General features: G+C 49.2%; 6 protein-coding genes across 6 annotated transcripts; 2 read left to right on the top strand and 4 right to left on the bottom strand.

Annotated features, from left to right (window-relative positions):
• Positions 1-592: 592 nt before the first annotated feature.
• EsH8_VII_000075 (uncharacterized protein) lies at positions 593-1,552 on the bottom strand (the record flags this gene model as incomplete). Its single annotated transcript, XM_083270208.1, has 1 exon — positions 593-1,552. The coding sequence occupies one exon, from the start codon at positions 1,550-1,552 to the stop codon at positions 593-595; it is 960 nt and encodes a 319-aa protein (XP_083127765.1).
• Positions 1,553-4,808: 3,256 nt separating this feature from the next.
• On the top strand, positions 4,809-5,792 carry EsH8_VII_000074 (uncharacterized protein; the record flags this gene model as incomplete). The annotated part of the gene is made up of 1 exon (XM_083270207.1): positions 4,809-5,792. One exon carries the CDS (start codon positions 4,809-4,811, stop codon positions 5,790-5,792), a length of 984 nt encoding a protein of 327 aa, XP_083127764.1.
• A 1,380-nt stretch (positions 5,793-7,172) lies between these two features.
• Positions 7,173-8,643, bottom strand: EsH8_VII_000073 (flavin monoamine oxidase family protein; the record flags this gene model as incomplete). The annotated part of the gene is made up of 2 exons (XM_083270206.1): positions 7,173-7,918; positions 7,998-8,643. The coding sequence occupies 2 exons, from the start codon at positions 8,641-8,643 to the stop codon at positions 7,173-7,175; spliced, it is 1,392 nt and encodes a 463-aa protein (XP_083127763.1).
• A 1,597-nt stretch (positions 8,644-10,240) lies between these two features.
• Positions 10,241-10,790, bottom strand: EsH8_VII_000072 (SPOR domain-containing protein; the record flags this gene model as incomplete). Its single annotated transcript, XM_083270205.1, has 2 exons — positions 10,241-10,328; positions 10,447-10,790. The coding sequence occupies 2 exons, from the start codon at positions 10,788-10,790 to the stop codon at positions 10,241-10,243; spliced, it is 432 nt and encodes a 143-aa protein (XP_083127762.1).
• Positions 10,791-11,683: 893 nt separating this feature from the next.
• On the top strand, positions 11,684-12,143 carry EsH8_VII_000071 (uncharacterized protein; the record flags this gene model as incomplete). The annotated part of the gene is made up of 2 exons (XM_083270204.1): positions 11,684-12,021; positions 12,071-12,143. The coding sequence occupies 2 exons, from the start codon at positions 11,684-11,686 to the stop codon at positions 12,141-12,143; spliced, it is 411 nt and encodes a 136-aa protein (XP_083127761.1).
• Positions 12,144-12,666: 523 nt separating this feature from the next.
• EsH8_VII_000070 (uncharacterized protein) lies at positions 12,667-13,068 on the bottom strand (the record flags this gene model as incomplete). Its single annotated transcript, XM_083270203.1, has 1 exon — positions 12,667-13,068. One exon carries the CDS (start codon positions 13,066-13,068, stop codon positions 12,667-12,669), a length of 402 nt encoding a protein of 133 aa, XP_083127760.1.
• Positions 13,069-13,112: the final 44 nt, after the last annotated feature.

Genomic DNA, 13,112 nt, shown 5'->3' with positions numbered 1-13,112 from the left:
TCCCGTAAGACGCAGTTGCCTATTCAGGAGTCATCTATCGTCAGCAGTGACAGCAAAGGGACTGAGCCGATGAAGAAAATTGGCCGCCTCGGTTTTCTCATGATTGGGCTGCTTCGTGGCTGTGATCCTGGCAGTCCACCGTCATTTCCGCCTGCAACTCGTCAGTCGCTGCTAACTCCATCCCTTGGCAAACAAGCCCCAGTTGACGAGGGCTGTCTAACAGTTTGCGATTCAATGACTAGTGTCCTCGAAGCGCTTTGCCGACATTGCCTATCATGCCTGCTTTTCACAGGCGCTACCTGAGTAGGATCAATGATGTGCTGGCAGGAGCATGGTGGATCTACACAGAGCGATTTCTATCACCATCACGCTTTTCGTGGCTAGGAATGTCGTAGTCCGAGGAACTTAGTTAGGTGCATTCTGGCTGGTATAGTTTGTTGAGGGCGTCGGTCTGGGAATGTTGGGACGAAAATTAGGCACCGGTCAGGAGTGCGGCCACGGTCACAGTGGGCATATTAGAATTTGGAGGATTCTTATCCAAAGGGCTTATTCTCATTTATTGGAGATAGCGAGGAAATGTACCTAAGGAAACTCATGTATCCGGCGGTGTGCTATTATACAGGACTTGGCTCGTCTCACGCTTGGGGATCCATCCAATCTGCTGGATCGGCCACCTTATCCAGAAGCGATGGACTTCATCAAGAGCTGTGTATATGCGGTCAATCAAGTGTACTCCCCAGCCTTGGAACCACCAATTGTACTCCAGTCGGTGGAGAAGCACGCAGAAGAAAGCTAGTATGCAAAGTGCCTTGCTGTTTCTATTCCGCAGCAGCAAGAGAAATTCGTCTGGCACCTTGTACATCCATGTGAATAAACTACGGATCTTGGCCTCGTTACCATGTTCTTCGCCGTAGAAGAAATAGAGAGCTCTCCTAAGGTCCTCGAACGCACCAAGTAAGAGGTGTCGCGTTTGCTCGTCTTGTAAAGTGCTCGCGGCAATATAGTTCTGGAACTCCACTAGGGCCTCGAGATCTGACTGCTTTGTCTGCCAGACCTGGTTCACCTTATCGGAGAGGAAGAGAAAGGAAATGGAGGATGAGTAGATGGCGCCATTGTTTGATTGTAAAACGGTGCGCACGCCGCGGAAGAGGGCGAGCCACGTTGGCACCACGTCATCAGCCTCGGAAACAATATCGTCTTCGTCCCTGAGGCTAGCAAAGGCAATGAATAAGGTCATGATACTGAAGCAATACATAGGGGCGGCTTTATCCGTCGAGATGTTGGATAAAAGGGGCGCAGCCATAGAGGTGGCCGTGGCATGGCGAGCCTTGGCGTGGGTATAGTAATATTGCCGCGACTCGGGTCGAAAGTGCGCTAGGTGCGACGCCGCCAGCGCTAACAGACAGTAAAGCACATATGGGTGAGAGAAGCCCAGTTGCGGGACGCTCTCGGCGAAGAAGTTACGTGTAACCGGGTCCGAAGACAGCGTAGGAGCGGTTGATATGGTGTAGTGATGAAGCAACTCGAGATCCAGGACTGTGAGATTTGTCATCTGTCCACTGCCGTCATCAGTGGGCAACGCTCTGTACAGCAACTGTGCTGGCTGGCTACTGCTTGATGGCGGTGTTGGAGACTCAGTTGGGGCCGCACGGCGACTCGCCGCCGGGGCTGCTGAACTGCCCAAGAAGACACATGCGTCTCCACGTCGAGAACAATTCCGGCACGATGGGTGCTCCTCTCCGCACTATGGACATCAACATAAATTACATTAGCTTGGAAAAGGTCCCCTCTAAGCAGTCCGTGACCTGTGCTGGTCTTGTTACCTTGATCTTCCTTCTTTTGCAATTTCGGCAGCCACTCCTCGACTTGACGTGTGCACGTCGAGGTTGCTGTTCTGGTGTGTCTATGACCATGGCGATCCAAGGAGTTTTTGGGTAGTGTCGTCGTATTCGCTGTCCGTTGTATCTCGACTTGTATTGGATTGAGGCGGGAGTGGGAGCCCTCGGATACGACTGAGAGGAAAAGGTGAAAATTGTCGGTGAAATCCCAGCCACATTTGGTGTAGGCAATACGTCATTTGACACATGCAAGGGTAGGCCTAAAAATAGGCGATTTGCAGGGAGTAGATGTTACCTCGGTTATAACAATGCATACTTAGCTACCTCTACAATCGGGTACTTTGTCCTCTAGACTTCTAGTTTGGAGAATATCATCACTCGTTATAACACTCAATTATTCGTGGTTGGCTAACGCCTACCCCTAATTGACAAGAATCCCGGATCATCTCCAGATCCGAAACCTTTTGCGAGGGTGTGGGGCTGGGTCTTAGCACTAGCCACCTGTCAGAGATATTTCGCTGTACACACAAAAGTGAGGATTCCCACACATTCAAGTGTGGTAGTTTGGTTTATATCTCAATCTGACGCTACCATTGATTCACATTGCTAATCGCCACACTGCATTTTTATAAATCGACAATCCATGATAATTTACTAAGTGAAAAATCTGACCGTGTGACTTTAAGTAAAAAAATCCCACAACATGGAGCATTCGGTTGCATCAAATTGCACACTGTCGCGGTGGCCAGCGGATTTCTTGCTCCGCCTTTCCGGAGCACTGCTACACTGTGACCGGGGATGAAGGATAGCGAACTGATTCGTCCATGTTTGATATCTCTCCTTGCAAGATTACCGTGTGACTACAGCACATTGCAGGCGGCGAAGACATTTATAAATGCCTTTGGTCTCGGAGTCCTACGTTATTCTATCATGGTCACATGAGATTTGTTTCTTGCGGCGCCTCCTATTTTTCGTTGCCGTCGTTGTCTATTTTGTTGCGTATCAATCTCCGTTAAATCCCTGCAGAGGCGGCCCAACAACTCCTCTAACACACCGAGTAAGAATAAGATGTTTTCTATAAATAGCACTCTACGCCTAGTCCAACCCTCATTGCAACCATGCAATTACTTCTCTGCGTCTCTATATTCGCCGTCTTGGCTACTGCGTCTCCTGTTGTACCTGATAATGACCTAATTGGAACGTTCGATGTTGGTGTATCGAATAATCCGCCACAAGAAATCTTATCATAGTATAACACCTTAACAGGATTACTTGATTAATTCAATAAAGAAATAGAATTGACCACCAATCAAACTAGTTAACAGGACCGATATTAGATGGCTCAACAATAGTTAAAAGATCTTAACTTCCTAGAGTGTCTGTACCCACGCAAGCGCTTCTACTGCTAGGGATCTGCAATGGATTCAAGCAATTTACAATAAAGACCGGCTACTGTGTTAACCGTGCGCCTGCCCATAACAAACACAATAACCATATTTCACGCCAAGGCAATTTAGCTTCCTTGGCAACTACAGTATACTTAGATAATATATATATATATATATATTAATAAACTACTATGTATTCATACCTTGTTCCAATCGAACTCGTTCATGAGTTACGAAACGGGCATTGCGATGTTTTATATCAGAGAGGCATTCGCTAGCGCCGACTAAACAAGCGTAGAGTTTAAAGACTCAAGATAGTGCGACAAAAAACGATATATTTGTTGCGACGTCCTGCATGGTGAGCTAAGAACGTGTGCAAGTTTCAACGTCCCAACTCCAAAGAAGCGATAAACGGCTCTTGACGCGTCTTGGGGACCGCCTGGCTCTCGGTGCGATTTTGAGATGGCGTTGCTAATTCTGCTGGGATAGTAGGTGGTAGGATTGAAGGTCACAATCGGAGAATCCTAGGAGCGGATGGTGAAGGAGTCTCCCTCAATGCTGTCTTTCAAGTACTGGGCATGCTCTTAGTTGATGGTTGATGGTTGATGGGTGGCTTGTGTGGGGTGGGGTATGTGCGTGTGCATCGGAGAAGGTTGCAGAAGGCAAGGTAGAACAATTAGATATCTAATAGGAACACTGTCTGAGGGAAATTGAAGACTTACCAGTTAGATAAAAGTTTCTCGGTATCGGAAATCCGCGGATGCCAACTACAGATTGAAGCCTTAAATTACTAATTTAGTTGACTTAAATAGAGTTTGACAGTTGAACTCTAAAATGAGTCTGGTGCTGGTGTCTGATTATTAAAGGAGGATTTGAGGGTCTCTACCGGTAGAAGTGTCCGAACCATCCGAACTATCCGACAATACCGTAGCTCAACCCTGTCTGAACGAACGAGCCTCCAGGTAATGTATGTGGCATCTTTAGTATCTCGAATTTTACAGGAAACACTACTTTCGATATACACCGTAGATGGTTAGGACAGAAACTCCGTTACTAAGGCAAGTTTGCTCTCCTGATGCTACTTTTCTTACTTATTCCCTTCGTACAGAGTCCATTTCGAAATATCCGTTTGCTTTTAATTAAACTAAAAGCCACAGGAAAGGGCTTGTTACTTACGGAGAAAAGCAAAAAAGCAAGGGCTTGTGGCTTGAGAGAGTGTAGCGCTGTCATTGGCGGAATGTGTCGATCAAGTAGTCCGTGTGCATTACGTTCTTTCAGGCCCACCCCTGCTCCAAGTGCCGTGGTAATTAGACGTTACCGTATTGGAAACATTAAGAAAACCAAAATAAATGATATGCAGGGCAAAATCCGTAGGTAAGCAACGCGCAGGGAAGCCGAAAACCCCGATCGGGATGATAGGGAATATCTCATATGATATAACCCTGGTTGAGGACACCCATCTTTGGTTGAATTGCATCCCGCCACGAACCTCAACCTTGGCTTCCCACTACACTACACTCTTTTACATCCAACTATGGTTGCATTCATCCGTTTACTTTCTCTTGGCGCCTTGGCAGCCGCAATGCCTCTCGATGGCAGAGACGACAAGAGCTGCAGCGGCGAATTCGCCCACACACAGGCTCCTACTGGTGCACTTGTTGTCGACGCGACAGGCAAGCAACCCAACAGCTTTGCAACCTTTAAACAGGCAGTCGCTGCCTTGAAGAATATCACCGATGAGCAGACAATCTTTGTCCATCCCGGAACCTACTCAGAGCAGATCGTTATTCCCCTCTACCAAGGTCCCATCGTCATTCGGGGATACACCTGTGATTCTCGCAGCTATGCAGACAACAAGGCTACCCTGACTGGTGCTTTATCACGCTCATTTCCCAATATTACCACAAATGATCAGACCGCGACCCTACGCATATCAACCCCGAATGTCAAGATGTATAACTTGAACGTCGCAAACACCTTCGGCCAAGCAAACACGAATGGCCAAGCCCTGGCTATCAGCGCTCAAAAGACTGACCTCGGCTTCTACGCTTGCCAGTTCACCGGCTACCAAGACACAATCCTCGCCAATGTTGGACGTCAGCTGTACGCCAAGTCTCTCATCGTGGGCGCAACAGACTTCATCTTCGGTCAGAAAGCCACGGCTTGGTTCGAGAGCTGCGACATTCAGACAATCGGCAAGGGATTCATTACTGCCAACGGTCGCGATTCCGAATCCAACCCTTCCTTCTACGTCTTTAATAATGCCAAGGTCAACGGTACCAGCGGCAAGGGATCTCAGGTTCTGGGACGCCCTTGGAGGACATTCGCGAGGGTTGTGTTCCAGAACAGTGAGCTTGGTGATGTTATCAAGCCCGATGGTTGGACAGTCTGGAATGCTACTGCCCCTACCAATGACGTTTACTTTAAGGAATTCAACAATAGCGGACCTGGTTCTGTTGGCCCTAGAGTCAACTTCAGCTCCCAGCTTACCGAAGGCGTCAAACCCGTTACACTTTTCGGCGAGGGATGGGAAAAGGCATGGTTCGTTGATAGCACCTACTTGTGAGGGATCTTCCGATTGTATCCAATCGTACGTCATCAGGAATATCAAGCGCAAATTTTCTCCAATATTTCCAGATCCGTCTTTTATTTTGTGCATGACATTTTGTTTGCCCTGGTATTGTCCTGCCGTGAGTAGTCAGACGAACGCGAAATCAAGACACGTTTGGCGACCAGATCCGATCTATAAGGGTATGTCACGAGAGATACAAGGCGTTGATTGCTGCCCGCAATTAACGGCGTCGATTTTGTGACAGGGTATTAATGCAAATACCCATGTCATCGTTTGATTCCCCTGCTATGCCGAGGCGCTAAAAGGGGTGCACAATGCTCAAGTTCAAATGGATGCACCCGACAGCCTCTGCAACTGTTCGCATCGACACGAATGTAGTCTACATCACAATCACTATGGACCCTTTGGGTAACATAACCCTAGTCTGTGCATGTAGCCCCTGTATTGAACCTATTCTACCAGCTACCGGTAGTTAAATACTACGCACGTGCCCGCCACCCACCTCACACCGCTGTCGCTACTGTTCTTCAAGCACTACCTGCAGAGGACGGCCCCCTGCTTGGCGATGCGCAAGTTGGGGGATAAACCCTTGATTACCACCGTTGTGCCGCTTGCCCATGTCGATGTCTTACTCATGCACGCCATCCCGGCCCTGAGCGGAACGCACTTGACTTACAAGCATCCGTTCAATCACGAGATGCCGCTGGCTACGGGGCCCATTATTCCGAAGCCATCAGAGGACTGCGGCGCGAGATTGCACACCTCGAGGGCCGAGGCGTAGGCTCAGGAGCGCCCGGGAAATACTTGGCGGCGCACGGCGCCGCGTTCCGAAGGGGAATCAACGAATGGTCTATGCCGCCTATGCAGCCCGACGAGGACCACGGTGTGTGGAGAGAGAGGAGCCTGCCCGCGGAAGTAGTGAGGCAGGGCGTTTATATACGTTTGGCCACCGCCGATCAGGGCTCGCAGGTGCGAAATCCCGCTGTCATACTCGCCATTCAGGCGCATGTCAACACCCTCCTGAGGGCAGGGGAGTTGCTGTCGACATCTCAGTACACCTGCTCCCTACGGTTGCCCTTTGTCATCGCAGGCTCCTGTACCGTACGGCCGGAGCAGCAGCGCAGCCTGGCACAGCCGCTATGAGATGAGATATTTTGAGAGTCTGTGTGATTTATTGGACTTTCTGTGGAACGATAATGACCCCCAAGCCTACGGTCCATACGGCCTGTCGGTAACTATGGAGAAGCAAGGGGTTTGCATCAATTTAGATGGAATGTAATGCTGAGATTCAACCAAAGTGTTGCTATTGATACATGGCACCACAGCCTCTTCCTACTACTACTACTCCTACTGATACTACTATTACTACTGCTACTACAGTTTCACGAGCTTGAGGCTGTCGATAACTTCCTGGGCGCCTCTCGCTCCCGATCTGATAGCCCCTTCCATATATCCCTTCCACACCAGTGCCGTCTCGGTCCCCACGAAATGCACACACCCGACAGAGCTACGGATGGCCTTTCCAGACTGTGCCATCATGGTGCCCGGCATCATCACGGGACTCGGCGCCCCTCTAGCCCAGGGCTCCTTGGTCCACTCTACCTCGATAATGTTGACCGGCTCCGGTACTTCTATCCCTTTTTCACGGGCGACCGCCCCAAAGAACCGGTCGAACTGGTCGACAACCTGTCGCCTGCGCTCCAATGCCGACCATTTGGACCACTCTCTGCCGCTATTTCCAAGGATGAAGCAGGTGAGACTGTACTGTCCGTCGTCTATCGAGCACGTGTCGCGGGTGAAGGAGATGGGTCCCTTGACGGGGTGTATGACTCCGCTCATTCCGGCGTCCCGCCACCAGGGCTTGTCGAAGACGAGTATCACCTTGGAGTAGTATCCCAGTGCTGTGCTCTCTCCCAACGCTTGTTTGGCGGCCGGCAGAGGCGGATTGAAGCTGATGTTTGGGTAGAGAGACGTAGGGACTGAGACGACCACACGCTTGGCGCGGTACGCCAGCCCTGAGTATGTACCGACGATGCAACCGCCACCCAGTAGCTGTTTGATTGAGGTGACCGGGGACGACAACTGGACCGAGCCAGCCGGGAGAAGCTCCGCAAGACGCACTGAGAAGGTCTGGTTGCCTGATAGTATAGTGCGTTAACTACGGCCACCCCCTCATCATATAGACTTATCCAAACTCACCCTGTCTGTTCCTCAGGTACTGGCCGCCGTCTTTGGTCTCGGCGATCATGTTCGCAATCCCTGTTCCGCTCTGCATGTAATCTATCATATAGAGTGCGCTCGTCTCATCGGCGTTGACGCCCAGAAGCGCTTTCGTAAGCTCGTCGGCGTACTTTTGGACCTCCTCACCCGGGAAGTGCTTCTCCGCGAACTCAGCGAATGTCATGGAATCGAGCATGGCAGCGTCGGGCCCTTGGTCGGGGCTCTGGTGATCGGCACGCTCAATCAGCTCCATCAAGCGAGCAATGCACTTATGCCCAGCCTCAGAAAGGGTATCGGATCCGTAGGGAACCGCCTCGATATTGCCCGCGGCAGTCTCGTACAGATCCATTCCTGTAACGCGCTGTTCGATGAGGTCGAAGCCAAACTGCTGGGCCAGCTTGTACATCTCGCTCTGGTTGGTGTCGTTGATCCAGGCGGCGCCAAGGTCCACTTTGCCCCCCAGAGGTGAAGCATCAGCGGACAAGGTCTTGCCCCCGACGCGGTCCATGGCCTCGAGAACGAGGACCGAGAGCCCGGACTTGCGGAGATTGACCGCCGTGCTGAGTCCCGCGAGACCGGCGCCTACGATGACCACGTCGGCTTCAGTTTTGCTTACAGCTGTCATGTTGTCCAGTCAAGCAGGTCGGTGATATCTAGGGAGGGTTAGGCGTATTGATGTTAAGGAAGCTGAATACCGGAATGAAGAGCAGGTTCAGGACGTTTTCTTGTTGTTTGCGAGCGTAATTATAGGAGGGTCATATTGCTGTGGAACAATCCAGCCCCAAATATGACCTTATATACCCAAAGATACGAGGATAGCTTCGCTGATTAGGGCGACTCGTGCTATGGGAATCGAATGATTCTAGTCCAATCATTTTTGAGAGGCAGGCGAACGGATTCCGAGGGTCTGTAGCATCACTAGCGCATGGCCCATCGGTCAGCACAGACGATGCCAAAACTCCCCGCCTTTTGTACACTAGTCCGGGTCTCATGCAAGGTGCGGCTAGATAGTGAATGAGACTCCAGCCGGTGGGTCGGCAACGACTTCCCAGTCGATCTAGCCACGTCGTTATCAAGCTTGTATTCTCGCCTTCCAACAATTCATGTGCCAGCCCGCGTGCCTGAGCGAATTTAGAATTTGTCCATAGCGTCATTACTTAGGTTTTTTTACACGGCTCGGGGGCCGCGGTAAAAAACGACTCGGGAGCCGCGGGAAGCGAGCGAAGGCAGGATACTCAGCTTCGTCTGATATAAATATAAATACAATGGTATTGTCAAAGTATCAGCGGACATCACATAATATGTAGATTTACTTGTATGGCTCTGGTTTCTTCCTTTCGACTAGGTATATAGCTCATCTCATCATATTGGTTATAAGCTAAAAAAACGTCCGACCGTCTGTCACATTTGCAGATGGCTTTTCCCTAGACCTCAAGGGGCTTTGGAGAGAGCATTATTAGCGCCAAATATTGACTCCGCGTCATCAAGGACCATCTCGTCGCTTATGGGGTTCAGCCTCCCGGCACAGCGCTGAGACTTTTAACCGGTCTCACATAAGTAGCAGGGACGACGCACATTGACAAGGCCTAGCCTATAGGAAAACTTGACGACATAATAGTATACATATAGTATGGGGTGCGTTTATAGGAATCTCAAGGCCACGGCCTGCACGTTCAACGATTTCAGAAGCGCTGACGTGTCACGCCACCGTCTAAGTGTAACGGAACTATTGCGCACACAAGCCAGCCTTTGCTAATATATAAGGGAACTTTGTCCTCGTCCGAAAAGATCTAGTCTCAGAGCCTGAAGATTGTAGATACCTTGTCAATATGGTGCTGGATTGATATCATCAATGAGTAAATGATGTAGTGCCTTTTTGCCGTGATTTAGATGCGTCCTGAACCTTCATTTCGTAGTATTTAAACCCTCCTTTCGCTATTCCTCCTTACTTATCGTAGTTTCAAGGTGCTCAGCGCAACCCAGCAAGCTGTCAGTACTCTAGGAAATGCCAACCACAACCGATAACTCGAATTAAGCAATGGAGGTGAGTTTTTGAAAGGGTCATTAGTCAGAGTTAATTTTACTAAAATTATAATAAATTTTTATTGAGTTTGACTTTTCTATCATCAAGGTCTTCGTCATATAACATGGCTGACAAATCACCCGATATGCTGCTGGTTCTCAGGTGTATCCAGCGCTAGCACCTCGGTTCCGCCTTTTTATCACCACGAACAGGATCTGGCAGAGTTCTGGACACGGAAGTCGACGGAGAGACCCGAGTCACCATGACCACCGCAGATTCCACCAGTACTAGCAATGAGTCAGCAACAACTCTGAATGACAATACTATAACAGGCAGGGTAGGCATAGAAAGGTCGATGCAGGGCAACTGTAGAGTAGCAGAGCGAGAGTGGGGTAGTATACTCACCAGGATGACTTTCCGGCACAGCACATGTCCCGAACATATCCCGCGCCCCATCCCGCCTCCCATTCTTTAACGTGTGTGTTATCAGAAAGATACATGTTAATGGCGCAGACCTTGGCGGTACCAACGCTCCATGAGTACGAAGACCATGCAGGCAAGTAGACTAGTTTGTCGGGGTTGTAGTTCTGTAGCTGTCGCTGGAGCTCGTTTGCATCAGCTTGGTTGTAGCTGCCGAAGCCGCCGCCACACCCGGTAGTACGCTTCTCAAGGCCGGTCGCGGGAAGCTCGCTTTGGGGAGCTGTAGTAGGCTTAGGTTGGGCGAGGGGGAATGGGCCTTCCCGAACCATTTCAAGCGTGGAAGAGACCGCAGAAGATTCCAAGGGGGCGGCATTGGTAGCCAAAGCTCCCAAAGCGATTGTGAGTAGCGAAGAGATATGCATAATGAAAGCTCGGTTATGAAGCGATGGAAATCTAGGATGATTGATGGGTGGGAATGCAGTTGATGGGAACTTGCGCATGGAATTTGAGGCGGCGCAGTGCGGTTATTTTATTGCAGTGAATGGTTAAAAGTCTTGTCGAATGTTCTTTCGCGGGACTCGCCCTACCGGATGTTGCCGTTCGCACATACTTCCACATTAGGCAGTTCAGTATCGGGATTATGAAAGTGAAAAACTCTATCAAGTTTACCGCTCATAATTTGAGCAACACGAGGTCAAAAAAGTCCACTTTCTCAGTAAGCCACCAACTACTGAATGGCGTGTTGAATTTAAGGTAATTAGACGTTTAACTGGTGCTACCTCCAGAATCAAGAATTAGCCGGAGAGGCCAACCGAAAATATCCACTTTAAACCCACTTGGAACCTGTCGCTGAATAAGTTTAGGTGGATAGGAGCGGTTCTAGACGCCTTCGGTTATAAGCGATTGGCTGAAAATTCCAAAAATAGGCACCTTAATCCTCATCGGTCTTGCATAGGTCGGTCCGGGCCGAGCCCACTGCAGATTAATCTGTGATTTTACTGGCTGAGTTTATACGGTTGCTTACACATTCGAGGCACGATGGACCGCAGACTTGGAGCTGCCAAGCCTCGTGTCGAGAGTCAATATATAGGAGAAAAACAGACCGATTGAAAAGAAAATAGATATATATTCATCTAGTCGTCGGTTAGTCGGAACACTTCTATACTCAAGCTTCATTCAGCCTTACCTTCTGCCGAAACAATAAGCCAGCTAGTACTTCAACATGCGTACTCAATCTTTTCTGTTGGCCATTGCGTCAGTCGTTTATTCTACGGCTGCGGTCCCCACTGAAGATCACCCGGAGTCCCTTGCTTTTGGCCCTTTCAATATCACCGATGTAGTGGAGACTGAGAACTCACTGTTCGACAAGCGAGATGAATGCGGCACCAGGGGAGCCCTTTTCAGCAAGAACAGCATCAACAACCTCATGTGGGACCTCCAGAACAACAACCCGGATGCGATGACCTACGTCCCTCATAACAACTTCGTGAGTTGGTCAAACGGCGACGCCCAAGTTTGTGTAAAGAATACTTATTTCACGGAAAACACCCATGTCAAACGGTAATTACCTTAACCCTTTTGATGAAATATTTACTAAAACCCCTTCTAGCTGGGAAGTTGGTTGGGCCGTCGGATACATCCGCGACATGTGTTGCACTGCTTCGGGTAACTCGCAATGGTAAGTTTTCTGGACAAAAGTGGTCTACAGCGGGGTTGAACTAACCTTAAAATAGTGAGGGAGGCCAGAACGTGGCTCATGGTGATAGTGGTCTGCCACTTGTTGTGTATCTGCGCTCTACGTCTCGTAGTTGCGGTGCAATTAGTAACTAGCAAATATCAAGACTGAATCTTATAGCGGAACCTGATGTTGTTAAAGGATAGAAAGATAGAAAATGAAAACGCCTAGATTTCACACTTAAGACACTAAAATTGAAGGTGTTAATTAATAATTATTTCTAGTTCCAGCTGTAGGGATACCCTGCTAATATAGCAAACTCTAAGTTCTAAAGAATTATATTTAGAACAAACCACACTTTACCAAAAAATATTCTTAATGTCTATCTTAAAACACTCATTTCTTTAGATGCTAAGCTTACTCCTGTCTTGTATCTTCCCTTCAACTCATCATTTAAATCTCATATCGCTCAAAAAGTATAATCAATTCACACAAAACAATGACTATGAATTCTCCTTGTTATTTCTTTATTAAAAGCCCATGAGACTTGGAAAACCTGGGAGAAGGAGCTCTGCGGGGACAGCCGGGCGTGCTATGCCATAATAGCGGATGCTAGAGTCCTGCGGATCCGTCACGCCAAGCATTTCCGCAACATTACGGGTGATATTCCAGTTGAACCAGTAAGGTTCGAGTCCGAACTCTCCAAAGAGGTGGACACGGAACGGCTGCTCTGCCTTGGGTTCTGCTTCCACCATCTTGACCCAGTATGGCGAGCCATACAGCGGCTCATCGGCGAAGGGATATTCTCGCGGCACAGTGGCGAGAAGCTCCAGTGTTTCTTCGTCATGAAGCGAAGCGAATGTCTCCTGTGTTCGGTCTGCCTTCCATCTCTGCTGTCCAATGATCGATGTATGTTCGCACAACGGGTACATCGGCGCTATCTAGTCGCTCTTGGCTTTGGAGGACGTCGGTATGA

Source organism: Colletotrichum jinshuiense, chromosome 7 (genome assembly GCF_051148585.1).
Source record: "Colletotrichum jinshuiense chromosome 7, complete sequence".
Taxonomy (NCBI): domain Eukaryota; kingdom Fungi; phylum Ascomycota; class Sordariomycetes; order Glomerellales; family Glomerellaceae; genus Colletotrichum; species Colletotrichum jinshuiense.
Note: the sequence above shows the minus strand (reverse complement) of the source record. Positions and strands in the feature narration are given on the sequence as shown.